Source organism: Balearica regulorum, chromosome 7 (genome assembly GCF_011004875.1).
Source record: "Balearica regulorum gibbericeps isolate bBalReg1 chromosome 7, bBalReg1.pri, whole genome shotgun sequence".
Classification (NCBI taxonomy): domain Eukaryota; kingdom Metazoa; phylum Chordata; class Aves; order Gruiformes; family Gruidae; genus Balearica; species Balearica regulorum.
The window spans coordinates 25,796,553-25,824,500 of record NC_046190.1 but is presented as its reverse complement, the minus strand read 5'-3'; the positions used below and the strand labels follow the sequence as shown (position 1 = coordinate 25,824,500).

The window sequence follows — 27,948 nt, the reverse complement described above, 5'->3', positions numbered from 1 at the left end:
ATTATCGCATGGTCTGTGGAACTTTTTTTTCTTTTCTTCCTTTCTTTTCTGAATAGTTCCTGAAAATACTATCTCCTACTGGAATGAAAATGCATAGTCTGGTTTTGGTTTCAGGATTTCTAGTGTTATCATGTCTAGTAGCTGATCAAGTTTTAATGGTCTTTTTGATTGGCTGATTGAGTCTTTGAATGTTGCAGCTCAGTCAACGACACACAGGTTTACTGGGATTTCTCCTGCTAGATAGATAAGTTCTTATTTTGCATCTCAAATTGTAGCTTGAGGGAATGCAAGAATTGTGTCTTTAGGCTCTGATATTCAGCCTCAATACTCAAGCCCCACATACTCCTTAAGAAATATCCTGAAGTTGTCCCTTGGGTCCCACAGATTTCCTCAGCACTATCCTTGAGTTGTGCCCATGAGGAATATAAAATATGTCAAAATATGCATTTGGTTTTAATCTGCCTTTAGCATATGAGTCTTTTGTCTGCCCTCTTCTTTCTCCTCAAGCAGGACAAAATAAAATCCTCAGAGGTAGAGCTCCAAGCAATTCGCTTTTGGAAGATGACTTTCTTGACAGCTGTCAGTGTCCCCTGAGCACTGGATTTCTGGATGCTTTCAGTATCTGACTCTCAAAACATCTGGCAGCAACACTATTTCCAAATATATTGACATCCTGTGGCATTTGTAGTTGATATAGCTACTTTCAGGGTAGTAACTGACCCGTAAATCTTAGGAAATTTTATATATCAATTTTCTCTTTGTTGGAGAGAGTTCCTCCTCCTCTATGTGAATATGGACTTTATTGTGAAATTGGTGTGATAATTATAACAGAAATATTGGCAGTTCAGTGCCAAAATTCCTGCAGAATTTTCTTTTTTTTTTTTTTTTTAAATCAGTCTTCTTTCCTCCTTATCGTTCTACCTGCTTTGAAAATGAACATAATTTGTATTTAATTTTATACTCGTAGAGTATAAGTGATTTCCCTGGTTTAACACTGAGCACACCAAGCATTCTGCAGGCCATAGCTAAGCACCCTGAGCAGCTAATTCAACACTTCGACAATCCTCTCTCAAAAATTCTCCGTTGCCTTCTTTCCCCTCCTCTTGTTTCAGTGCACTGTGTGCTAACAGTGAGGGTGCTGCTGTTAGGCTACCTTTGCTTTCTCTACTAATGTCCATACTGTCATCAGGATTTGGTTAATGAAACCAGAAGTGTGTAGCACAATGCATTTACCTTTGATGAAGTTTTCTTTCTAAAGCTGTTCCTCATCGTGGGTTGTGATATCTTTGCGTGATCTGCCTGATCCTTGTGGTGAACTAAGCAAGCCTTACCTCTCTGTATAGCTTTCATCACAAAGTGAAAAATAAAAGGACTTTTTTTTTTTTTTTTTAAGCTGGCTATCAATTTAGTTTGGTAGATTCAGTATTATTTGCTTTCTTTCCCAGTTGTTAGTCTGTATACTTTTATACCATCATAGTTTGTCTTACCTGAAGTGAATGGGAGATGGCATGCATTTCTCTCTTACAATAATTCTGCATAGTTGAACCCTAACTTCTGCATGTGTTTCAGTGTTAGCAGTGCAGTATTTTTGAGTATTAGAGAAATAATCAGAGAGAATTTATAACATCCAATTTTTTAGTTTTGTATGGAGGTATTTTGATTCTATTTAGATTTTATTTGAAAAATATGATCCTTGCTAAATACATCCATCCTTTTGAGTACTCTTTCTGTTAGAGATCAAAATGCTGCTGTAAGTAACATTGCTATTAGTTATCACCACTGGATTTCTTAGCTTGTGGTTTATTTTCCACCCTTATGAAATTGCCAGCCCTTGCTTCCCAATAGCAATTGAGTTCAGCCAAGCCACTGTATGTTTTGGCAGAGATGAGAGTATTAATTCTTTTACAGGTTCTTTTGCAGATACAGTCAGAGGTAGACATCACATTTCCATTTCTTCTTTTCTTTATTATTATGGTTATTGTGTTGTTTTACTTCCTTTATTTTGCCATTGTTTACCTAGAAATTATGTGCTATACTCCCTTAATTTTCCATATCAATGAATTATATTCCTTCTCTATTTTTGCTATCGCTATTTTGCTATTACTTTATAGATTTAATTTTAGTTATTACTATCTCAGTTGTTTTTATATTAATATATTTACCAGGTGATATTTGTTTTTTGGATACATTTGTTCAGAGAAAAACAGAGCTTTACAAGAAGGGAGTACATTGTAGAACTCACAGAGGTAGGGAGCACTTAGAAAAAAAAAAAAAGTACTGATTTCTTAGTGTCATGAAGTGTATTTAACTCTATATCTGTAAGTGGTAAAACCAGCATATGTTACAATAGGCTTTTTAATACAACAGGCTCAATCTATTTGATTAATTTGGGTGTTTACCCCGTGACTTACAGTACTTTGCATAAGAGAACTGGTTTGTCAACAATTAATATTGCCTGCTTTTACGAAAGCTGTACTTCAGGTAATAGAGTATTGTTAAACTGCAATCAATGTGCTAAAAATCTGTCTTCTGGCAATAACATTGCTGTGTATAAGAGCAGCTGAGAAATACCCTTCTATACTTATGCATAGATTTGGAGAGGAAAACAGCACTGGGGCTTGAAACTCTGTGTGACCAGCAGGTGGTGGTGCTGGCTAAGAAATAAGCAGCAACTGAAAAGCCTCCACGAACTTTTCTGTTACGTATTCCTTTTGTGAGGAAACATTTTATTAAAAAATAAAAATAAAAAAATCTAGTGTTTCAGGTGGCTCGTTTTATATATATAGAAGTATTTCTGAATAGGTATATACAGTGTAAGCACTTGTATATAAAACCAGCGTGCATGTAAACATGCACAGCATTTTACAATTTGTTAACATATGAAAATGATATTCTGACCTCGCAGGTAACAGTTGTGTGAAGACCTCCATCCCAGAGGAATATTACAGCTGAACCTGAAAGAGTACTGGCGATCACTGAGCCTGATCCTATTAACATTTAATAAATGGAAGTTTTTCCACTGATGTGGACGAAAGCTGGATAAGACTGACGATAAGAAAGCCAGAGTTAAATGTCAAGATTTCAGTTCTTCTTGTTCAGAGACACAGACACTTCTAGCCCTGTTGTACAAGGGTAAACAACAGCCAAAAGGGAAAAGAAATCCAATGGTAGTGAAGTTTAAAAAGTAAAAAAAATTTAAAAATCCAATTTATTGGTGGCATATTCACCACCTAGTAAAAAACCACAAACTGAGCAATGGCCTCTAAAGTGTGTGTTTCAGAAGGAAGACAACTCACTGGGAAGCAGAGGAAGGATTAAAAAACATATTAGAAGTTACGAATACAGCCCCCTGGATTTATAAGAAGTTTATGAAAATCTCTTCTTTACTCACTAATGCTGAAGTGGCAGGGAAATGGGCGTGGGGAATTAGTAAGCCTTCTTCAGGAAATGTGTTAATGAAAACACCTTATTCGCAAATTTATTTTTAAATTTGTCATGAGCAGGGTAGAGAAAAAGTTATTTCAGTTTAAAATTTCAGGATATGCAGGTTGGAATTACACTGGAAATGTGTATATTTAAGATGTTGAGATAAACTGGCACTTTGACCTGGAAAACAAAGTAATAATTCTAATTAGATTTCTGCAGGATGAAATCTGCACTTCTCAATGGTCTCAAGAAGGAAACAGTTGTAGCAAGACCTAGTTGAAATTTGTGGAGTCCTGCTCCAAAGAATTCAGCATATAGCTCTTTCCTATGTGCTGAAGTACTCTACCTTCCTGAGGAACAGAATCTATGCAGTAAATACAAGATTTCTAATCCCAATTTGCAGAGCAATCAGCAAGGACTACTGTGCTTACGTTTTCCCTTAGTTGCTTCTAGGCATTGTATATTTTCGCACTGAATTTAATGGAGCTGAGGGAGCGTAAACAGCAAACTGTTCATAGGCTCAATGGTGAGTGGCCTTTCAAATTTTTTATTTTTTATTTTTTAATAGGAGTTTATTTTTTGTCCATGTAGAGAACTTCACTGGTTTTAGCAGTGACCGATCAGATTGAGTGTATTCAGTCACAAAGGGGAACCTTCCTTTACTTTGTAAAAACAGGACATTCCTCCTACAGTTTGGCAGAGCTACGCAACTACAGTCTACTCTCACTAGTGCTGCAGCTTCTCCCTCCGTGTCCCTTACAGCTGGTGTCAGAATCCTCTCTGAGGCAACAGGACAAAGGACAATACGCTTTGGTTTGCTGTGTACTGAGACAAGGATAGTCTATGACAATGCGCTGAATTTAGAACTACGGGTATGGAAATACTACAATTTGCTGCGCGATGCTACTCTTAAAGAATCCCCCAAAGACACAGCTTTTGGCTTTCCCTGTCACGCCTTGAGCAACTGTCAAAGGACCACTCGTAAAGAAATTGGTGTCCTTTAATCGATGCTATTTTTTTAAGGAAAGAAAAGAGAAGCATAGAAATAAAAAAGATGTTACAGTTATTTGATCTTAAAGCAATACACCTTCCTGTCTAATTAAAAAACCCCAAAACACTGTAATAACAATTTACTCTTGTCACATATGCACGTGGTATGTTTTTATGGAACATATTCCTTATGTTTTTTCCAAACAGCAATAGCAACCTTGCCATCTTACACCTGGTAGAACTGAGAAAATTAGTGATTATCAGCCACATTTGCAGATAATTTGGTCACTCGAGTCTTAGCAAGAGCTGTAAGTAATGAACTACATTAAAAAGGAATTGACTGTAAGGAAGCAACCCAAGGCTGTGTAACAGATCAGCGGTAGAACTAAATTCCCAGTCAAGAGATTCCCAGTCCTGTGTTTGTAGCCATGGGATCATCAGGTAGTCTATTAAAAAGTTAACATGTTGCTTTGAGCAATCCTTTTGTACTTTTGCTTCTGCCAGACGCAGCAGCTGGAGCTCTAAAATTGGAGTTCGTAGCTGCTTGTGACACAGTAGGACATCCAGGGTCTGAACAGCTCTTCTCTGGCACAACGGGGTAACATTTTGTTGTTGCTCCTCCTCAGTGTTCAGATAGCAGAACAGTTTGTCATAATGAAATAACGGAATTTAAATTTTAACTCTAAGAATATTTACACTCGCCATACCCGATGAGAGGCTTTGAGTGTCCTTATTCACCAAAGGGTACTCTCAAAAGACAAAGTCAATTGCCGTCACTTTGATGTTTGTCTGGAGAACGGACCCCCATGAACACAGACCATGTTCTGTTTTAAGTTCTACAATTTAAATACATCTCCCTTTCTTCACTATTTCCCAACTTTTTGTTTGACAATTTTCCAATAACAATATAATGACTTGAATAAACTGTTACAGAGTGAATCATAAATTGAGAAGGCAATGGAGAATGGAGACTCTACAAATCAAGAAAAATGGGGGTTTTCTGCGTTTCCAAACACCTTTGCAGTCTATCTTTAATTCTATATACACATGTAACCCTAAAAGCTCAGGAACTTAAAGTTTGTCATGGTTTCACAGAATATCAGAGCAGCCATCTAGAATACATCACAGGATCCAGCCTAGCAGCATTCCACATTTTCTATTAACTGTCTTTTTGCAGCAGGGAAAAGCAAAGGTGAGGAATATATCTGTAGCAGAGTTTCAACCCTTTATGTGTGAGGAGAATTAAGACTGAAAGACTGTGTATTATTAATATAAGATTTAAGCATTGGATGCCAATAGAAAGAAAAGAAAGTAGAGCAATGCATTATTTGTTCAATTTTATGTGCCTTTAGCCAAAAGGTGCAAGCCTGGGACAAAAAGCGGGGGGGGAGGGGGGCAGGAAAGGAGAAAGAAAAAAAGATGTTTGTTGAGCTGCACTGTTTCAAAGAGAATGTCTCATGTAAGCACCGTTCAGTATTTGTAAAACGTTCTGAGATGATGCGTTCCTGACATTCTCGGATCTTGATGTTATCTGCTTCAGATGGCACACACTGCACTTAAATGCCAATGAGCCTCACCTGCTTTTCTAGTGGTACTAGTATGTAGAGATATGCAGCACATCTGTTTCTCTTTTTATAAAAAAAAAAAAACCAAGAAAACAATGAAATGCATTTCCCTGAGTTTGTAATGCACATAGAAACCAAAACAGCAATCCTGTTTCATTTGAATTACCATTTCAGACACCAAGCAAACACTGCCCTGCAGTTTCTAAAATTAACATTCTTGTATCTCATCAAGCACAATTGCACTGTAGTTTCTAGTCAATGATTTCATTACATGTTACTACCAAAAAATCAAGTAATAATTATAAATTTATAAAATAAATAGTTCATGGGCATGAAGTGATTTTTCAAGGGAATGAATAATATTTTTTCCCCAATAAATAACAAATGTTCAGATTAAACCATATTTTGATACTATGCTAAATTTCAACCCCAAACGATTGGCCACATTTTCTTTTCTGAAACTACCTTTGATAAGAAATGCATTACAAACTCATCAGTTTAGCTTCCTGTTAACAAAGAGACAGCAGCCGTCTGGATTATTCTAGATCCGCAGTGAAACTGCCACACTATGTATGCTCAAACTAAAGCTGTGCAAGTTTGACAAGGGGCAGATGAATCCAGGAGTTATTGTGCAGGGGTTTAAGTCTATGCGGCAGCTGACGGTTGAAATAATCATCTATACATCGCTCTGAGCTAGCTGGGGAAAGGTTGAAGCTGTATATTTTCAACATATCTAGCCTAATGGTTAATCTGTTGTCTTGTACAGGGGGTGCTGGGTGGAATCACGGCAATAGCTGACAGTTTGGAGGAATTGCTGTGGGTATTTTCAGTTGCCTGATTCACAAAGTGGTAGGTAGCAAAGTCTAAACAGTCTTGTCATTGAAAGAGGAAAGTCATGCTCACTGTCGCTCCCATCAAAAGAACTTTGGTAGCCCAAAGCTCAATCAACGTATTGATTATTTGCATTTAGTAATACAGAGCTGCAGCTTGTCTTCACCCACCATGTGAAAGCTGATCTTTATGGAAGACATGCCGGATTGCAGAACAGTGATTGCTCCTTTGGAGGGCAGTTGGGAAGGTGCTTAGGAGAAAGAGAACGGTTAAGTTGGGGGGGAGAAATAAAACATTTTTTTCAAACCAAGATAGTTTAACTGTTAGAAACATCCTCTATAATTCTAGCGCTGGATCTGGCATATCTGCACAGTGACATGGCATTACTCACTACAGAGATTAAGGGCGTGCAGTACGAATTAGACTGAAACAAAAATGAAGTATCTGCAAGTGACAGCTCTGGCTGATGGCTGACTATGAAGGAAAACACTGTGCTAGTGTCTGGCGAAAAACGGTGCTGAAAGCCTAGCAGCTGATAGAGATGGGGGAGGAGAGGAGCAGTGGGTATCGGTGGTGGTTGTTTAGAATGTCTGGTTTTGGTCAGGATATTTTTTCTCCTTTAAAACACATTTTCATCTTCCCTTCCAGGCAAATCATGCTGAAGCCAGTTTCAGCCATTTTGTTGAAAGCACTGTACTGGTATTCTGCCTTGTTACATTTAAATTAAAGCTCAGCCCAGTTTTAAGTTATGGCAAGTGTATGCTCACAAAGAATAAATAGAGATTGCCATAGGCATTAGTTTAACTACATTGGTTGTTTTAAAAATGTTCAGGGAGTTGCAGATTGCATTTCAAATTATCTTCATTATAATAAATAAAACGTATAGAAATAGAAACAGGCATGATTCCCTAATGCAGTCTGTAGGCAAGTGAGCTTCACTGGGCTTGAAAGGGAGTTCTTGGGGATGGGGGGAAGGAATAGGAATGTATGCAGCTTCAAAATACCTTTAAATAAATCACATTAATATCTCACATTTTATAGACATTAATTTTTATCTGTCTAATGTTGACAGGTTTCTTGGGCAAGTTCTGTACAACGCTTACCAAAAGCAGATAATATTCACCCAGGGTACAATTAGGAAATACTACAGAAAACATGGAATTTCTTACTCTTATTCTACTTTTATCCACTTCGTTATTGTTTACCATTCTCAAAAAGCTATTCAAAATTTACTTTCAAAATGACCAGTAAGTATCTCTGTTCTTAGTCAACAATAACAGTGCCTTACAGATACATGACAAATGTCCTGAATAGTTCTAATGAACTTTGGCAGAATAAACAATGCAGAGAGCACACTTGTCATGTGACCGTTTGCATGGAAAATAAAGGCACATGTCATATTAGATAAGGAGAAACTAATCTAACTATGACTAGAAAATAGTTCTATTTTAGTAGACTTGCTGGTGCTAAACTCGTCACATACTTGGAAGAGAACCCTTGTGGATTTGGAGGTTTTAGTTTAACGTTGCACAGTGGTACAACAAATTACCCCAGGCCAGACAGTTTGGTTGCCAAACCTAGTGAGGCAGTGGCAGTATGTAAGGATGTATTTCGTTCCGTATAATTAACAGCAATCTTTGTTTCCCAAATATGTTTTCTATGGAAATCAGCCCACGTAGTGGTGCAAGCACTCAATTAGATTTTTAAGAAATTACTAATGAAAAGAAACTGTTTTTGCTGAACAACAGGATATAAATGTCCGTGGTTTAGGTTCTGCACATTATGATATGTATCTGCATAGTGACAGTGTTGGCCTGTATTTCTCACCTAGTTGTGCAATACTGCTTAATCTGAAAGCACGGTAATGTCTTGTGTTCAAAATTACACCTCTGTGCTGGCACATGTAATTCCATATGTAGCCTGACATGCTTGTGTTTGTGGCACAGTGTGCATCTACAACTTGACAGGCTATTTAGACTAAAAATAACCAGATTTACTCTGCTAGGGTAAAAAATACATAATTGTGTTAGAGGGGTGGAGAAATAGATAATTATCTCTACCAAAGATAGGTTAGTCAGACATTATACTGTAATCTTTGCTTTTCAAGATGGAGTAAAAAGACACGAGCCATAAACTGTTGGAGTCAGAAGGAAACTTGTCCTGTGGACAAGGTATTCCATAGTCATCCACTGTGAGGCTTCTTCCATTTTCATCTGAAGCAGCTGAGCTTGTGCCAGAGGCAGCAGGTTAGAGGTCATGGGATGAAACTGGTAGTTAGAACTTTTAAATCTGGAATAATTTGACAAAAAAACGGCAAGTCTGTTATCCCTATTGTTTAGTGTTTTGCTTTTCACTGGTAGTACCCTATCCACGCTGTTGGAAACAAGGGGAAGCAGGATATGTTTTAAGCAGCTCAGTCTGCCTTCATGCTGAACAAGATCATGTGATGCTATTAAATATGATGCCGAGCTCCAGCTATTAAGCCGTACCGAAAGACAAGGTGGTTTAGTTCTGGCTCATGCTGTGCCACTGCAAGCACAAAATCTTGGGAAAGCTTGCTTTTGTCTGCATGGAAAATACCATAAGACATACACTGTTATGGAAGTTTAGTGCTTAATACTCAGGTCTGGCATCTGAAACGATCACTCACTGCACTCCAGAAGAGACTGTAAAAAAGATTACGAAGTTTCTTAAACAACTTGATTGGAGGGTGGATAAACATTATTAGTACATTTTGGTCTTCCATTGTTTGTGAAGATAGTTTGATGCAGGCATGTAGATTTATAAAGATTATTTCCAATATTACTGTCTGTAGTTTAAAAATAGAACCAAATTGGTACATTTTAAAGTGTTCAAATACATGCTTGACCAGTGGCTTGTGTAGGGAGATAGGTTTCTGCAGATATATTTTATCATCTGAGAATTGTTTCACTGGAGGAATATCAAAGATAGAAGTACAAGGTTTGACAAAGACCCAGTAACTCTGAGGTAAGATTGCTGATTTCCGATATGATACACAGCATTTTTTGTGGAAGTTTGCTAATCAAAGATATATGCTATCCTCCAATGATATAAAATACATCTTGAACTCTCATGAGTATGCATTATTATCATTATGCTTTAAAAGTTACTACTATTAGCAAAGAGCAGAATAACGTTGTGAGTTAGTGCCTAGTTCTGTTCTCACTGATTTTTCTATCCACCTCCATTGTAGTAGTAGCAAGCCATCAATTCAGAGATCATTGGATGGGAATGGATACTTTGTCACCAAACAGTTGAACCTTCTTAAAAAGTACATTCAAATGAATCTTGTAATTCACATATAATCACCTTTTTTGTAAGAGATTTTGTGCTTGAACACAAATGGCAAGCATGTGGATGCTATTTATGTGTCTTTCCCATTGCCAGATAGTGTTTCTAGCTGATGGTAAACTAGACAAAAATGCCCAAAAACATGCCGACCTCCTCAAATAATTTTGAGCTACTGTCTACTCAAAGTTCTCCATGGAAACTTTAAGGCAATTGAAACATATGGAAATAATGCTGCAAGATTATCAGTCCATAAACTACTCCCTACCTAACCTCCTCACCTCATAATATGTAACAGAATATTAAATCTTAGTGGCTCAGTAATATACCTTCTTCTCTATAATATACTCATTCAGAATGAAACAAGCATTAGGAGAAGATTATTACTGCATATTTTTACCAGAAAAATGTTATATTATTGTCTTTTATGGAGGATGGCATTTTTAGAGATATTGATATTGTTTTTTTGTTTAATTAGCTTTGATATATTAGAAATAGAAGACTAAGAATCACAGTTTCAAGCTAAATCCGGATTTAGGAAATTAAATTTATTAGCTTTCTTTTCAGAGGTGCGATGTATGACCTCCTGAAATTTACAGTATTCAGCACTTCTGAATACCCAACAGCTATTATGTAGGTTCCTAAACATCAGCTTAATTCCATAAGTATGCCTGCACAATTTTGAAGTGTTGACCTTACTTTTTTCTATTATTCCTTATTTATTTTAATAGCAGCAGAGTGCTCTACCTCCCCTGTCATCTTCAGTACATTCAAAGGAATAAACATCTTCCATAGCTAGTAAATCTCAAAGCCGTTATCAACATGTGGAAAATAAGTGTTGCCTCAGACACACTTACCCTAGGATGGGATTATTGCTTAAAGGTGATAATATTGTGGAATAATCCTTTTATAAGTATTCTTTTACATAAAGCCATTTTTAGAAAAAAAGAAAGCTGCAGGTATAAACCTTTATTTCAGCTGTAGAAACAGATACTTTAAGCTTTAAAGTCTGTAAATCCACATGATACCAAAATTGATTCATGCCTGTGGTTTGAAATAATTTTTAATACAAAGACATTAATTTAAATTTTTTCTTATTGTTTAGAAGTAAAGAATGCAGCTAGACCAAGTTATCCAAAATGTTTATATCAATTCAAGAGTGCAACTACTAATGCATTGGCGGGTGCCAAGTCCACTGAAGGAGTCCCGGAACCTGTTCCACTTGTTAATAACCGTAAAGGGAGTCTCTTCCTACCCAACAACCCCTCGCTGCTGCACCTTAACTTATTGAATTCTGATGAACAAGGAAAATCTACGTACTGTAGATTGCAAAGGGCACTCAGCTTGCCTGTAAAATACCGCTACCACTCCCAAAAGCCTGGGTTGAACCAAGATCTCCGTAGGTAGCCCCGTAGTTGGATGCATAAGGCAATACAGATTGGTTTGTGCATGGTTTTGCAGTCTGTTTTCAATGTGGCTATGACATTACTAATGCTCTGTTAAGTGCTTACAGATGTGGGTTTCTCCAGATGTGGTGATTAATAAGTTAATTAAGATAGCTGGTCAACTAATGTTTCTGGGTGGTTTGTGCTTTACCTTTCGTATGGTTTATTTGCTCTGAAGCATTTACATGCTAGGCAGAATGAGTTTGCCAGGTATTCCAGTTCTTGTGATGTTCAGTAACGTAGATATTATTTCAAATTCTAGTTCTTTTTGGGGTCTAAAAAACAGTGTCTGTAAACTGCTCTGCTAGTGACCTGGGAGAGGCAGTGAAGGAGGCAGATTTATTTAAAAGATGGTAACAAAATAACAAAGAAAAGAGTTATGAACTTGTCCACTGTTTCTGAAAGACATTTCCTTTATTTTGCTTAAAAAATGAAACGAGGATAAAAGTCAAGTAATACGTTGTTACAGATGTTCAGCTCCACATTAAGGCTGTTAAAATTACCAGCACATCTTAAATCAATTCATGGAACGTTGTCTGGAGGTTATGTCATTGAAATAATGAATCCTCTTTACTCAAGAATAAGCAAACATGTTAAAACATCAGTGTAACTTTAAATTAAACTCCAGCATAAACTGGAGCATCTGAAGCCTCATTAGACTCGCCTGACATTTTTCTAGCACTGAGTCTTCCTGAACTGCCAAACTCTTAGATTCTCTGCCTATTAGACAAGTGAGCACTGGGTTGTTACAACAGTACATTAAGTGCCATACTTAGGGATGTGCAAACAAGCTCTTGAATTTTATTAGAACTCAGAGGCTGGATTGAGTTCCAGTTCTATAAAATTCTGTGTCCAATTCTTGAACTTCTTCGCAATTTTCATGAAAGCTGGTAAAGAAAGTCTGCATAATGTAAGATGACTGTATTTTAATACAAATCTTGTAGCATAAAGACATCAAAAATACTAAAAATGGGGGCACATTCTCATTAACAAAAGTACTAGGTCAAACATACAACATCAGAGTTCAGTTGTCATATATCACAGTCCATTATTCAAATATGGTTGTCTTTCATAAGAACAAGTAAATTTAAGAGTCCCTTTTAAATTAATGCAGACACAAGAACCATGAAACTAAAATGATATTTTATGGCTTTACTAAAAATTTTGCTAAATCTATTTCTTTAAATATGCAGGAAATTGATAAAAGTATCTGAAGGATAATAATTAAATATGGTTTATATTCTACTTATTACTAAGAAGCCGCTTGTGAGTTATCATTGCAACACTTTTGGGAACCAAGCCATAGGTAATGGTGTCCATTATAGACCATTCACATATTTCAGCTTCATGGATTCCCTTCCCCCATTCTTATGGAGTGGTGTTTCTAAACTGCAGATGCCCTGTAAACTCTGCACACAGATTTCATTGAAAAACAAAATCTTGTTTGCATGTGATATGATTAAGATAGATCACCTTTCATTGCTGGAGTGAGAATGAGTGGCTTCCTTGCTGAAGCAAGGCATTGTTTTAGCAACAAATTGAGATCCTTCAGAGGGCTTTGCTAACAGGTATTACCTAGTGAGCCACATTGACCTTGGACTTTCCAGGCAATTAGTGACAGTAACTTAGTTTGAATATGACAAGCACATATCAAAAGAGCTTATTTATTGTAGATACAGTACCAAAAATAACTGCAGACTGCTAGAAATCTGGTTCTAGAAATAGTTCCTCTGGTAGTCTTACTAGTAAGACTTTGTTTTTTAATTGGATGACAGGGTGGCATCACCTGACAGCAATGGAGAACACAAATGTTGGACCATGTAATACGAAAAGGTCCTTACTGTACTAACTTTCAGTATTTGAAAGGATCAGACAGGAGTCTTATTAGCTAGCTGAAAACTTGGAAAAGTACTCTTTTTTTTCATAGTGTTTTCTATTGTTCTTAGAAACATTTCCAGCTATAACATGATCTCCAGTTTACTTGTGTTAATGTAAGACTTTGTACATGGTCCTGTTGGCTTTATATCTTCCTTAAATTGTTAAAATAGTATAACAATACACTGATGGTGCAATACTGGACAAACATTCTGTAACCTCATGGTAGCAGATTAAGTTAAGAGAAATTTAGAATTTTTACTACCAAGAGAGCAAAACATATCAGTTATAACTGGTTTCTGGAAGGAACATTTTGCATGGTTCTTGTTCCTTTGATCTTTTAAGTGGTGGATTCATCAGATTGGAACTGAATATTTATATCCTATAAAGAATGGGAGAGCACAGTCTATATCTTGAAAGCAGCCTATTGTCTATCTGGAATAGCATGTGAATAACTTTTTGATAGACAAGTATAAGACAAGATTAGGCCATTTCCAAGAGAGTGATTTGCAGAGGGTGTTCTGAAATGCAGAAATACTTGCACTTTGTTATAATCAGGAACAGAAAGATATTACTAACAAAATAATTCTGTGTGTTTTCACTTCATGTTACAAATAGCTAAATACTGAAGTGATCTAGTTTAATCCAAACTGTTACAGAAAGAAAATTTCAATTTGTATATTTTTGAGAATTTTCTATGGGCTTATTTATCTCTCAGCCAAGCAAAGAATAGTACTTGACTAATCATCAATAAGCATTTCCACTATAGGACTCTGACTTGGGGAAAAAAAAAGGCAAATGGTAAGGAAATGGCTTTGTCTTTGGGGATGCTGCCCAAGAAGAAAAGGAAGTTAAGTTAGTGAAATAAATTATAATTAGGCAGTCATTGCTCTGATCATTTATTTTGGGGTTAGCTTTTGTTTGTTTATTTGTTTTTCTTTTGCAATGCTTTCTTTTGTTTTGATTCCTTTGATGTGTTAGGTGATGCAAGATCATTTAAAAAGACAGCACATCTGTCTTTTCAGGGCTCAGTCCTTCCATCTTGACCAAGGCAAAATGGAGTTCCATAGCAGACTTGGGCAAACAGACAGACATGACAGGCTAGAATGCAGTCTGTAATAAAATAGTGTCAGAAGAGGGTTATAGCAGAAGGATATTGCTTAATTTCTTCCCAGATAAGTCTAGGGCAGGTGACAAATATCCAGGTTTTGTTGTTGTTCCTATGTAGCTTGTTGCAAATAGAAATTTTTTTCCAGCCTCTGCTTGTGCACTGCTAATGTGTATTAAGCTCTTTTAATATAGCTGCTACCACAACTACTACTACTAATCTCTTTCCTTTTGGCTTTAAAGTAACAGCTTCCTAGGCATCAGTTATATCATCTTCTAGTTCATTTTCCAGTTAACAATAGGATGGGGAAAAAAGTGTATTTTTCCTTCTTTATATTAGAATAATTCAACATTAGTGTGAATTTGAGAAAGCAGGCATAAGATAATTCCCTTTGATAGTACTGTAAACCTTATGTGCAGATTATCAAGTGCAGTAACAATTTTGAAACGGTAAAGATGATGGTTAATTCCTATAGATGGGTTAGGAAGCTGCACTTGTTTAAGCAATGTGTATTGTGACATACGTTATCCAAGAGTAGTTTATAATTGGCAAAACCGTAAGTGATTTTACGTCTGGAAATTGATCTGTCATTGAAAATGCACCTCATCCTCATTAAAAGATTGCATAACACATGCATCCTCTGTTACACAGGTATTGTCTCCCCACTCCATTCAACCTCATTCTGTTCACTCCTGTTAAAACTCCCTTTCGTGAGAAGGGTAGAGCAATGAGGTCTGACTTGTGCTGGAGATCTGTGCACAATGGCAGGCTGCGTTCACATTCCCGACTAACTGAATCATTGAACATCAAGGCATTGAATATTCTACATCTCTTCATGAAGACTCTGTTGTTTGGCATGTGAGGAGCAAGAACCAACTGGTGTCTAGTTCATTAGCAAAAGCAGGCTGGCAGCTGTTACATTGGTATTGCAAATAGTACTTCATCTTTCTGGGAATATAGCAGAGCACTAATTCTACTTTTCTGTAGCGCAGATTAACTGAAAATAACTCTAAGAATAACCCGAATGTGGTCCCCCATCCCGTCCCCCCCCCCCCCCGCTTTGTTTTTGAAGTATGAAAACAATTTGAACGCCTGTGTTCAAAACCCTGGTATTCTTCCCTGCTTCTCCTTCAAACCAACCTCTTGGACTAACATGTATTTGATTTTTATTACTGTTGGGCCTATGTTAGCAATGAAGTATCAGTGCGTGAATGGACATAGAGTGTGTGTTCTTTGCTACTTCACTTGTATTTCATATTGCACTTAGAGCGGTACTTAATCTCATGAGTTCCTTATATTTCCAGTTGAAGATGAGCAGCCATCGACACTATCACCCAAAAAAAAGCAGCGAAATGGAGGCATGCGAAATTCACCCAACTCCTCACCCAAACTGATGAGGTAAGACTGTAAGAAACTCATATCTTCATCTCCTTTCTTCCTTCCTTCCTCTTCGCCTCCCCCCACATCAAAAATAAGGGGAAGGGGTGGAAAAAAAAAGATTGTTAGATGGTTTCTGAAAGGCTGAAGTATTTATTCTGTCAGCTTGTCAGCAGTTAATGATAGAGCTGAAAAAAATTCTGTCATGAAAAACAGTTTGAAAAGCTGTTTGAAAAATACATAGGCTTTAAAGTCTTAGCTGTCACCCTGTCCTGTCCATGTGTAGTTCTTAAACAGCAGTGGCACTAATGATAGCACTAACCAATCAGGGGAACTCATGTGGTTAGTTTGCCTCAGGCAATTCTCTTTTTGTTGGATTCCCTCTGAGTACTGTTTTCTGTACTTAAGGCCATATGTGAGATGTATCATCACAATCAAAAATGAACCTGAATATTACCTTCCTTTTATCCTGTCGATTGAAATCAAATTTCTGTTAATTGATTTAGACTGATAAAAAAGTCTAATAATCTATGTACTTGCCAAAGCGAAGTTCAAAACTAATGCAGTTTTACTCAGGCTAAAAGCACATTAATTATGAAATACAGGGATTTTTAAGAGGGTAGTATATACTCTAAAAGTGGGTGACGAAAAAATAATGTTGTTAGTGATATTTTTCCCCTGTTGCTATGTGTATGCTATTTTACATCTGTACACCTTTGTATAACTGTGTAGTTTCCTTCCATAGGACAAATTTGTTAAAACTACAACTGCAGCACGAAATTGGAATCTATTAAAATAATAAGGCATTTGCTTTCTGTCTTACTGTGCTTCACCTTTTGCTTGCTCAAGTGAGTCAGAACACGATCAGATAGCAGATGTGGAGTTTTCGACAAGGAGGCTGTTCCTGCTCTGGTTTTGCATGTGTGAAGTAGCCAGGCTAGAACCTCGGTCCATAATTGTATCCAGAGCTAAATACCATAGCAGATATTTTCTACTGCATATATATACAGAAAAATGTAAACCGATTTACGTATATAGACAGACACATTCATCCAGTTTGGGTGTGTGTGTAACAGTAACTGTTCTGCAGTGACAGAGGTTAAGTGAAAAAAAAAAAAATAATATGAATATGTAGTTCTTTATAGATATAAAACAATTTGTGACTTTTCCTTTTAATCATTGTTGACAATGATTTTGTTCCTTTAACAATTCTGGATACAGCTAGGTAATATTCCTCCTTGTATTTCAGTCAGTAGACTGGAAATTTTCTTTGGCCAGTTACAGAAACATCCATATTTGTTTATTCTTGCTGCAATATAGGGCATATTCAAGGACATAACTTCTACCAGTCGTCTTCATCTCAGTTTAGGCTACAGAACCAAAAGTGAGATTGATTCACAGAAGAAAATGCACCCAGCTGTGGCTTTTTTTTCCTATTGACCATCTATTTCTGTTAAATGTATCATTAAAAGTTCTCTGCCTTTCTGTGAGCTCAGCCTTGCCCATATGACACTGATTTACATGCTTGTTTACAGTTTATGAGGAAGAATAAAATGAACATACTGGCAAGCTTCTCATTTTTATGGTGCCAGTTGTCATGCTAGCATCATTTTCAATTTACTTACCTTTGGACAGTCTTCTTATCTAGTGTTAATAGTGTTAACCACTTAAAGTTTTAAATATGTGGGAGATTCACTCCCCAAGCGCCATGCCCCCCCCCTCCCCCCCCAATCCTAATTTTGGGGAAGTGGAAATAAAGAGAGGGAGGGAGAAAAAGCTGAAACATTTGGAGCTGAGCACACTGCCCCTGTTTGCTATGTAAAGTATGCCTCATTTCTTTGATCTTGAGTAATAATAATTCTGGGGAGTTATACTGTTTTCATATGCTTCAAAGCTGTGTCAAAGTTTTGCTGCTTAAGGGTACTTCTTTATTCTATTGGCTCTTGGGTACTGAGATGACAGGTCCTCTGTACTAGGTGCAGGCTTTTTCAAGTCGTAGCCTTCAGCAAAACATCAAATTACCAAATACAGGGTAACATACTTCTACACAAATGCCTTTCCTGTAGATATATTATACCATATATATTAAATACTTTAGTGTTACACGGTACATTTTATGTGCAATAGAAAGTGATGGTTTGAGGTAGCCTTAGGGGTACTTTTTTCCACAAGCAGAAAAAGCTAGTGTATACCGTATCAAGTATGGTTTTTACAGGACTTTCTGCCCGAAGGCCTTTGTAAATAAGTAATGATCAACAGATTGGCTGTGGGTTTTTGAAAAGCATGCCTGTGTCAGTTTGCATGATGGGGGAAGATTTTCAAAGTGGAGCCTGCTTTCATTGCCTGCTGAAGAGGGACTGAGGGAGAGTAGTCGTCCTGAGCCTGAGCTGTCTGCTCAGTAGCACATCAGAATTGCTAAACACAGGTCGTGCAGCGAGTGGAGAACTTGCCAGGCTTCCAAATCCAGGCATTGTTTTCTTCCTCTTCTCCCTTGCTGCTAAATTTATTCACCAGCCCTGTACTGGAACCCTCAGCCTCTCCCCAGACCCAACCGTCTCTTTGTCTTACCCTTTTTCTACACTGACTTAACTTTGGCTCAAGGTGCTAAATAAGAGAAAGTGGAATGAATCAAAAGAGAACTCTCTTAAGCTTTGCGTGTAATGGCCAAACACTTTTCTCCTTTCTGAAAAACAAAGGTGGGCTGTATTATCTGCTATTTTGTATCCTCCTAAATTACCTAAAGTGACAGGTACTTGCTCTCCTGCCCAGAAATCTTTAGTGTATGTCAGCTAAAAGTACACAAGAGGTAAATCAGCTGAAGCACTGTCATGTCTGTAGCTGATACTTATCTTTGCAATATTTTTCCTAAATTTACTTTAAAAGCTCCTTTTCAAAGCCAGCCTCACCCCTGCCCCTCCCACAGGAGCAGCTGGCAACTTTGCACACTTTTCCTCAGCTGCGGTCCTGGGTCTAGAGGGGGCCTGGAGGACAAGAAGCCTGGAGCGTGTGAAAGAGGAATACGCAAAGAGTTCATTTATAAATTGTAATCAGAGCTGTGCCTCTAGAATTACTTTCTGAGCAGCCCAACGGTTAAGATAATGTTGAAAATGCTGCATAGATTTTAAATTTCCACAGCGGCGGGGCAAATCAGGGAAGACGGTATTACGCCATGAGATAAAACTTTATGACTTCTGCTATCACTGGAATAGAACAGAGGACAGAAGGTATATCACAGGTATTCCCTGGGACATCATGACAAGAAGTCTGACAGGTGCTTATTTAGACCTGGTCAGAAAGTGGGAATTTTTGAGATTTACTCACACAGAAGTAGAAAGCTGTATTACCAAATATGATTTGGACAGATAGATTGAAGACATCTTTTCAATGTCATCTTTTTGATGTTATTGTCTCTAAATGCCAATAAATTACTAACTGAAATAAATAGATGGTAGGCATACAAATGTTCTTTGTGTATATCACAAATGGTCTACATTCTCATTTAGAAAGTTGCTGTTCTAATGCTGAATCCTGCATTGCATCAAATGACATGAGCAGAATCACACTGATACAATACTGGAAGAATCTAATGAATCAGGAACAAATCCTTCAAATTCTAACTAAAGCTACAACTGCAACTTAACTAGAAAAATGTTCTGCATTGTCATGGGAATTTCTATCGGTTTTGCGTCAGCAGAAGTCTGATGTAAGGAACAGGAACATGGGTATTATTTAAAAATAACTCAAAGTCCAACAGGAAAAAAACCAGATAATTCTCCTGTGGAGATGTGAACACAAGCACATCCTATTACAATAAAAAGTAAAATTAAAATAAGAAATGGAAGGAAAAGTAAGGAAAGCTGTGAGTAGCAGAGTAATCTCATATCAAGTCTCCTTCATGAGACAGAGAAGAAAAGTAGAACCGTTTGATGCCTCTGGTGTCATGCAGTGATATCAAGTCACCTGTTCATCATCTACAGTCACAGGTTTTGATGCATGTTATTGATGAACAGCCACATTGAATACGAAGAGGCTATGTTGCCTGAATATGAAATAGCTAAGATAGTTTTTTTAAAAAATGTGTCATTTTGGATTCCAGAATGACCAGTAAAAATGTGAAAAGCCCTGGATATGAATCAAAAAAGCCACTTAAAAGGATTGTTGCTGGGGCTCAAGTCCGCACTTAAAGCTTTGGTAGCTGCTACTGCATGAGTGGAATACACTGACTTGAAGGAAATGTCAGCCCAGCTGAGTCAAACTACCTCTTAATGCAAGAACAAATAGCATATGACAGGGCCCAAGGGGCCTGAAGAGCAAACAAATAGTTTGTCCCTGTCCACTCTGAATGTAGTGGTGTAGTTGACATAGGCCTCTAGACAAGTAGCATACTCAGCAAAGGGTCATTATCATTAGTGTCCCTGATCACATAAGAATCAGAGGACGCTGGGTTTTCAGTGTGTTGCCAAGGAGAATTTCATAAGCCTGGGGATTTTTCTTGATCAAGGATCTAAAATAATTCCCAACCAAACCATAAAATTTGCTCAGAGACTGTCATGTCCCAGCAAAGTGACACAGAAAAAAGTGAGCTTTTTGGCATACGTTTCCGGAAACCTAATGAGATCATTTATCTGAAGTTGAGGGGAAAACCTCCTGTCTTTTTTCCTGAAGTTGGATATAATATTCTAAGTATACGAATAATGGCTGTGCACATTTATCTCCTCATCCGCCCACCCAGCTATATACACTCGAATGTACACACACGTTTCTGCTAATGCCACTCAGGATGAATTTGTATTGCCCCTGTCATTATAGCGTGCCCTTCTACAAACTGGAACTGTGAGCTTTCTCATAGGAACCAAAAAAGTGATGGGAGAAAATTTAGAGGGGAACATTTCTCAAGCAAAAACTGGTAAAGTAAATTCAATCTGATCATTTTCCATGACTCCCCTAAACCAGGCATGAAGGTAAGGTTCGAAGAGGTGAAAACTCTCTGATTAACCATAGTAATGGTTTGTGTTTATGTCCCTCAGCCTTGGAGATTTCCATCATGTACTCTAAACTTTATGTCCTTTGTTAAGGATTTACAAGGCTAACTTTATACAGTGCTAATATGCGATGATAACTAAGCTGCAAATCAGCAGGTATTTAATAGCACATTTCACTTCCTGGGTCTCTTTTACAAGGTCGCTACAACCAACATGAGCAACACGAGTAGCTCAGTAATCACTATGTTATCTTAGACCTGTTTTTAACAAGGTTGTAGAATGAAATGGTTTGAATGGTAGGGGGTAGCATATGTTAGTCCTCTGACTGTTGCTACCATCGTTAGTTATGTTATAAACCATGGGAATAAGAACAGTATCAGATTTGTTTTTAGAGTACTGTGAAATCTTGTGCAAGTGTTTTTGAGATGAGAGCGCTGTGTCAGGAAAGAAAAGGAGAATTTTCAAGCACAAAAAAATCAACAGGCTTTTTTATGAAGTTCAGGGTAACAGAAGATCCACTCAGATCCAGGCAATGGGAAGAAAACAAACTCTTTAGCTTTAAACCAGGTTTAAAGAAAATAATGTATTCTTATAAACTTTGACTTGTGATGTGGTAGCTTTTATCATAAGGTATAAAGGCTATACCCTTCATTTAGGTGGCAAAAAACACTGCTATATTTTATGATGCCACTTACCTGTGGGTTCATTTTTTACAAATGAAAAAATTCTTTTTTTCAGGTACATTCTCCTACCCATCGAAGATTGCTAGTTCTGCAGCTTGAGTAGATATAAATGGGAAATATAAAACCAGAAGACACACTGGCTGTGTGCCTTGTATCCCCCTCATTAAATTGCACATATAAAAGTCTGAAAGTTTTGTTCCTTTTCTATATGAGAGGATTCATACTTCAGAAGCACGGTCTGGGCATGTCCTGAGGTATCAAGATAGTTTAATGAGCAAGATTCTTACAGTAAACAGCTCTATATCAGTGTCCTTAGTAGTCTTGATAAATTAACGTGAACTGTTCAGTAAGGCTTCTGAGGATAAAAAACCCCAACAACTTCAGTGACATCTGGGCAGAGCAAGAGGGAAGGATGGAGAATTGTTAATATTCTTAGCACTGTATTCGGCCCACAAGCCAGCACAGGGCAGTGGGTACCAACCACCATATTAGATATATTCTTCTTTGTAGGTTTAGGGAAAAAGTCAGACAGTGTGAGATTGTAGCCAGGATTAGGATAGCTTCTGAATATGACAATGAAAGTATTTAACAGTAAACTGCAGGTTTTCTTTCTCTTGTCGCACTGGGTTTTCTTCTCTAAAGCCCGGTGCATCTGGGCACTGAATCCTTACAAAGTTTATTGCTGATTAACCTGTGAAATGAAAGATCAGTAAGAGAGTGTCATTAGTGTAACACACATAGGCAGCAAATTCTCATTACAACTTAATGCCATCCACACAGACTGCAGAGGGTCACAGGGAATGGCTAATGGTAGCCGACAAATGTTGGGTGTATTAGTCACAAAACATTTTCTGGATTCCATCAGAATGTCGTGACAACCTTTGCAGCTAGTCCCAGCGAGCTGCTGGAGTCAGCGGAGTTTGCCTGTGACAAGCCGTCACTCTATCTTGGTTGAGCTTTATAGCACCAGTCAAAGCAGTCAGAGAAGATTGAAGTGACAGAGGCCCACTGAGTAAATAGTGAAACATGCAGCACATCATGAAATATTCAGCCAGGGTGTAAAAGCTCTAAATGCTTTTTCAATTATTAGCACCTGCACTGGCTGCATACATCTAACACTAACAGCATGTTAATTGCCACAATTTGTTAGGGTAGTTGTAGGAGAAATTTCAAAGGCATGAGACATTCTCTAGTGTGTCTTCCATTCCTATCTTACCTTCTGCAAACCCACTCCTTCCTCCTAAAATTAAGTATGTGTGTGCATACATTTGCGAATACATATCCACATACAGGAAAGGAAAACTCAAAATTCCCACATGTAGGAAAACTCAAAATTCCTGGCCCACATACAAGGTGAGTCTCAATACCCTGAATCTTGAGCAGGAGATTACTGAACGTCTTTTTGTGTGCAAAATTCCGATATATTATATTTACCTGAGAAAGGCATAATTGCAGACTTTAACAAATGCAGGTTAAAGAGGAGTTGTGTTGTTCCCAGGGGTGTTTTGCCATTGATTCTATATAAGGAGAATTTTATTGGAGGGCAGAATAAAAAGTAGCCAAGACATTGTTTTACTGATGTACAAAGACTAACAGGTTACAGTTTATTGTCCAACAGCATCAGGGTCCCTACTGGTCATATAGTATTCTTGTTCCCAGTGATCAACATATAGAGCAGTTCCACAGCAGATCAATGAGAGTATATTGCTCTAATACTCCATTGCATATGAATGATAGCAAGAGAGTTAAGACAAATGCGTCAGAATCCAAGGATATGCTAAACACTGGTAATTTAATGAGGCAGTCATTTTGCCCCAAATGATATTTTCAGTTCTGTCCATCCCCAGTCATTACTCCCAAGTTCCAGACTCAAAAACTCCAAGTAAAAAAATTGGCAGTAGCTATAAATGTGTGCTAGGAAAGCAGTGCTCTTTAAAATGTAATGTTGACTCCCTCACAATAGGTTTACTGGAAGTGGGATTTATGGTTTTGCTTTAGGCTGTTGTCTTCCAGGCAAGCTTTTTGGGGTTGCAGCTGTAGCATGGCATTTAGTGTCATTTTCAAGTTTAATTGATCATAAGTGGCATTATATGCTCTTCAAAACCTTGAGAAGATGGTATTTTGCTTTTAATTTTAAGTCATGCGTATGTAATATCTGCCATAAGAACCAGAAAAGCTATTTTTAAACTGAGGTTATGGATGAGGGAAATTTAACTTTTGCTCCTTTTCTCCCATGCATGCTATACATGCCTGCCTTTTCCTAGCTGGAATGACCAAATGCTTTGGTCATTGCAAGCCACAAAAGCCAACATCTCAATTAAAACAAACACTGTGGATTTTAATTGATAGAAGATAGTTTTCTTCCTATAATTTGAATTTTTCAAGCAGATGACCTTACAGCCGTGAAGAACATAATAGCTGCAGCACTAATACAGGCATTTCCACAGTAACCTGCCACTGTGGCTCAAGCGTGGCTTGACAGGGCCATCTCCAAGGGTGAGGGGGGGCAGAGAGGCTCTAGAAACGTTCGGTCCATGATTTGGCTGTAAGGGCAACAACTGTAATGCTTTGTGTAATATAAATTTTAATGGGAAGAGGGTGTCTGAACCCCTTAGGCAGATTTGACAGCCTTGGCCTCTGTGTGTCTGTCTTAATTAATTTTTAGTATGTGCAAAACAGGTTTAGATTATCATTATTGTAACGAGAGCGTGTATATCCAAAGTAGTAATACTATTTTATTACTGTATTACTTCAGAAAATGACAATTTTTATTTTTTTTTAAAAAGTCCAAAGATCAATTCAGTTTTTAAGTACGTTGATCAGTGTATCTTCTAACATCTGAGGACAAAGTTGGACCTTAGTAGTAAACATTGTCAACCTCCATAGACTTCTTCAGGCATCGCTTTACTGAGAATGAAAAATCATTGATTAAAGAGAGATTAAAATAATAGCTTAGTCCAGAAGATCTAAATTTAATAAACACGCTGATATGGAAAAAAACACAGATTTTGAAACACAAAGCATAGCTAGTCTCACAGTTTCCTACTCAGGCAATAATCCATTCTCCTAGAGTAAAAGTAGTACAATAGTATCTATCAGCATACTTTCTTGTTGCGTGTCCCATCCTGTTTGCTTCTTTTAAGGCTCCCACTTGCTGTACTCCAAGCAGTGAAGCAGAGGATCCATACAGTTTATCACATTGCAAATAAGGGCGTGTATTGGTTTAAAAAAAAAAATAAAAAAATTATAACTAAATCACAATTTGTTACCTAAAACTTCAATCTGATGCTTCACATTTTTTGTCCCTTCCATAGCACACTATTTTAAACCTAAGAAAATTAGAAATAATAATATGGAGATAAATTTCTAATAAATCTTTGGCACAAGCTACGTTGAATATTCCCTTTTAGGATGCAAGGCCCTTACCCAAAAGAGAGCTACGCTAGGCTTTAAGTACACACACACTAAAAATTGCCTCAAACCTCAAGGCATTTGACCTATCTGATGTCAGATATCTGTTATCACCTGCTTTGTTGTAAGATTCTTTTCAATTTGTATCATTTCTGTGACTGGGATTGGACTATTACTAAATACTCATTTCTGTGAAAGGTTTTGAATCTCAGAACAGAAAAGAAACAGTGGTTAGAAAATTAGAAGGTGGCATGTTTTACAAATTAATTTATTATAGTTTCTCTGATAAAGGGAAAGGGAAAAGGAAAATTCCTTCCTATATGCATCTAATTTCTGAAAGAAAAAGGAGGTAATTTGATCAGTGGACTTAGCTTTTGTTTCAGTGCTGCACTATGAGAGGCTGGTGGAGAAATGTGTTGTCAAAATTTAGGGGGGAAAAAAACAAAACAGAAAGTAAAACTTTTTCTCAATGGAAGCTCCTGAAGATTCCTAAGCTTTTGGCAAACTTTCTTATCTGGAAACACAAAGCTAATACATTCCATCAGAAAAAATAGCTAGGACAGAGCGCTGCTAAATGCTGTACACTTTAATGTAAACTTTAGTACAACCTTCAAATGGAATTGTATCCATGCTTGCAGACCTCACTGTACCGTACGCAACTATGAGCAGCAAGGAATGCCCTGTGAGCAGCATCGCAGTTAGCTCTCAGCCAGGACCACCATGGCTGCGGCTCACTGACGAACGGAGTAAGGGAATGCAGAGTCTTGATATTTTTCTAGAAATTAAAAAAACCCCAAACAACAACAAACCCCCAACAAAACTCTTTGGTACAGCTTTTGCACCAAATTGTCACCTCTGCCTCCCACAAAAGAGGGAGTACACTTATGCAAGGCCTTTCATTATTAAACCTGGAGTAGGGTCAGAGACTCCAGGCAGTGCCCTAGAGACGACTCTGCTGCCAGTGGGTTGATAGTGAAATGCATTGAACTGTATCTCTCTTGAGTGAATGTAAAAAAAACCAAAAAACAACAAACTTTGAAAACATAGTGTTTCTTTTTCCAGATGAGTTTGATTTATGCCTTTGCCATGTAGTGCACTGCTTTTTCTTAAGGCATCAAAAGCTTCTGGTTTAAATGGAACATTGTATTAATAGTTTCGCAAGTTCATTTAAGCCACTATCTATGCAGTTGACCCTCTTTGAGTGAAATGAATGAGAATTTTCAACTGATTTCAGTGAATATATAATCAGTGGCTATAAAATTACACAAATTAATCACCCTGATGGAGTCGGAGATTATACCTTTCTTGGGCATGCAAGCATAACTGTTTTAAGCATGGTAACTTATCGTACTGTAGTCAGGGTAAATCAACCTGTATCATACACAGTGTTCAAAGCCTGCTTTAGTAACCAGTGCAGAAGAGAGTTTCTTACCACAGTCTGCTGGCTTTAAAAGCAGGAAACTTTCCAGTTTTGAGAGTTCAGCCAATATGGGCATTTCTTTAACAGGCTTCAAAAGGCAAACTGCTATAAAATTTGGCTACCTGTCTCAGAGAACTTAGCATATTCATACATTGCAAATATTGTCGTCTTTGAAATGTTACAATTCTGTATCTGTATCAGAATATTTCATGACAAAAACCTTAAGACTGTAGTTTTGCCACATGAAGCTCTGTTTTCTCCTTGAATTTCAGATTTTAGGGTCAGTTTACCCTGTGCCTTGTAGACATGGTCCTCCTAATGCTATTGTGTAACGCAATCACTTAGGGGTCCTCCCTAGCATCTGAAAGTGTTGGAGCAACTCAGTACTTAGCTTAATGTTTGATTTTAGCATATAAATTAAAGAACTGTCTGTGTCTGTGCTCAGATGTTACTACATTTCTGGAGAGCAAGTTTATAAATATGTCTTTTATTTGCTTCTCCTTTGAGAAGCCTTGTGCTTTAAAATCTTGCTACAAAAAGAAGGTTATCACAGGTAGAGTTGTCAGAGAAAATGGACATTGTTGTTTGCTATTAAAATCATGTATTCCAGATGTGGGCATTTGTTAGTCAGTCTGCTCTAAAATGACATACTGTTGAATCTTTAAAGGGCTTCAGTTTGGGAAAGCAAAATACGATTGGGCAAATTGCTAAAATATTTAAAGTGCAGCCTGTTAAAGCTTTTACTGCGAAAAGCATCACGTCAGAAGTTGTATGTGGTAAAAGCAAGTAATTGGCTTTCCATACTTGTGCCAGTCAGTCAGCATGGGGCTCTGTTCCTATCCCTTCTACTTCATTGCAGATGCTAATAGAAACTCCAATATTTATTTTGGAGGGATGGAATTGGAGAGAAAAACTTTTATAGATGTGATGGTATTAGAAAGGCCTGCTTAAAACTAAGTGGTTATTGGTATAGAAAGCATATAGAAAATCTTTGAAACTGCACCCAAAATTTAAAAATTAATTTTTTTTTCTTTTCAGCTTTTATTTAAAAGTGCCTGCATTGAAAGCATGCTAAAGTGTAAATACATTTCATTTTTTTACTTTTATCCCTCTTTGTACACAGCTCTTGGGATATCTTTCCATTCATAATTCATAATATTTTCCACTTATGTTGTCCTCAACTTGTTTTTCCCCAGGCATGACCCCTTGTTAATTCCTGGCAACGAGCAGATTGACAATATGGATGCCAATGTGAAAAAATATGACTCTACAGGGATGTTTCATTGGTGTCCAGCCAAGGACATTGAAAAGGTCATTTTGGTAGGTATTGATGATAAGTTGTGTTTGAAAAGAGGTTATTTGAACCGTAGAACTGATGTCTAATTGATTAATAAATTAATCTCTACTATCATCATATTCAGCATATTGAAATCAGAAACACAGCGTGGTGAAATTGAAACTAGCATTTTGGTTAAAGAATTATGACTATATAAATCTGTATGCCAAGTGCAACAATCAAAATTGAC

At 37.4% G+C, this 27,948-nt stretch overlaps 1 protein-coding gene across 1 annotated transcript in view; it reads left to right on the top strand.

Annotated features, from left to right (window-relative positions):
• The window catches only part of KCNMA1 (potassium calcium-activated channel subfamily M alpha 1), a 494,552-nt gene that overhangs the window by 411,318 nt on the left and 55,286 nt on the right, over positions 1-27,948 (top strand). The window contains exons 24-25 of the mRNA XM_075757828.1: positions 15,854-15,947; positions 27,619-27,742. Of these exons, the coding sequence (XP_075613943.1) occupies positions 15,854-15,947; positions 27,619-27,742 (218 nt within the window). The remainder of the gene's footprint in view (positions 1-15,853; positions 15,948-27,618; positions 27,743-27,948) is intronic.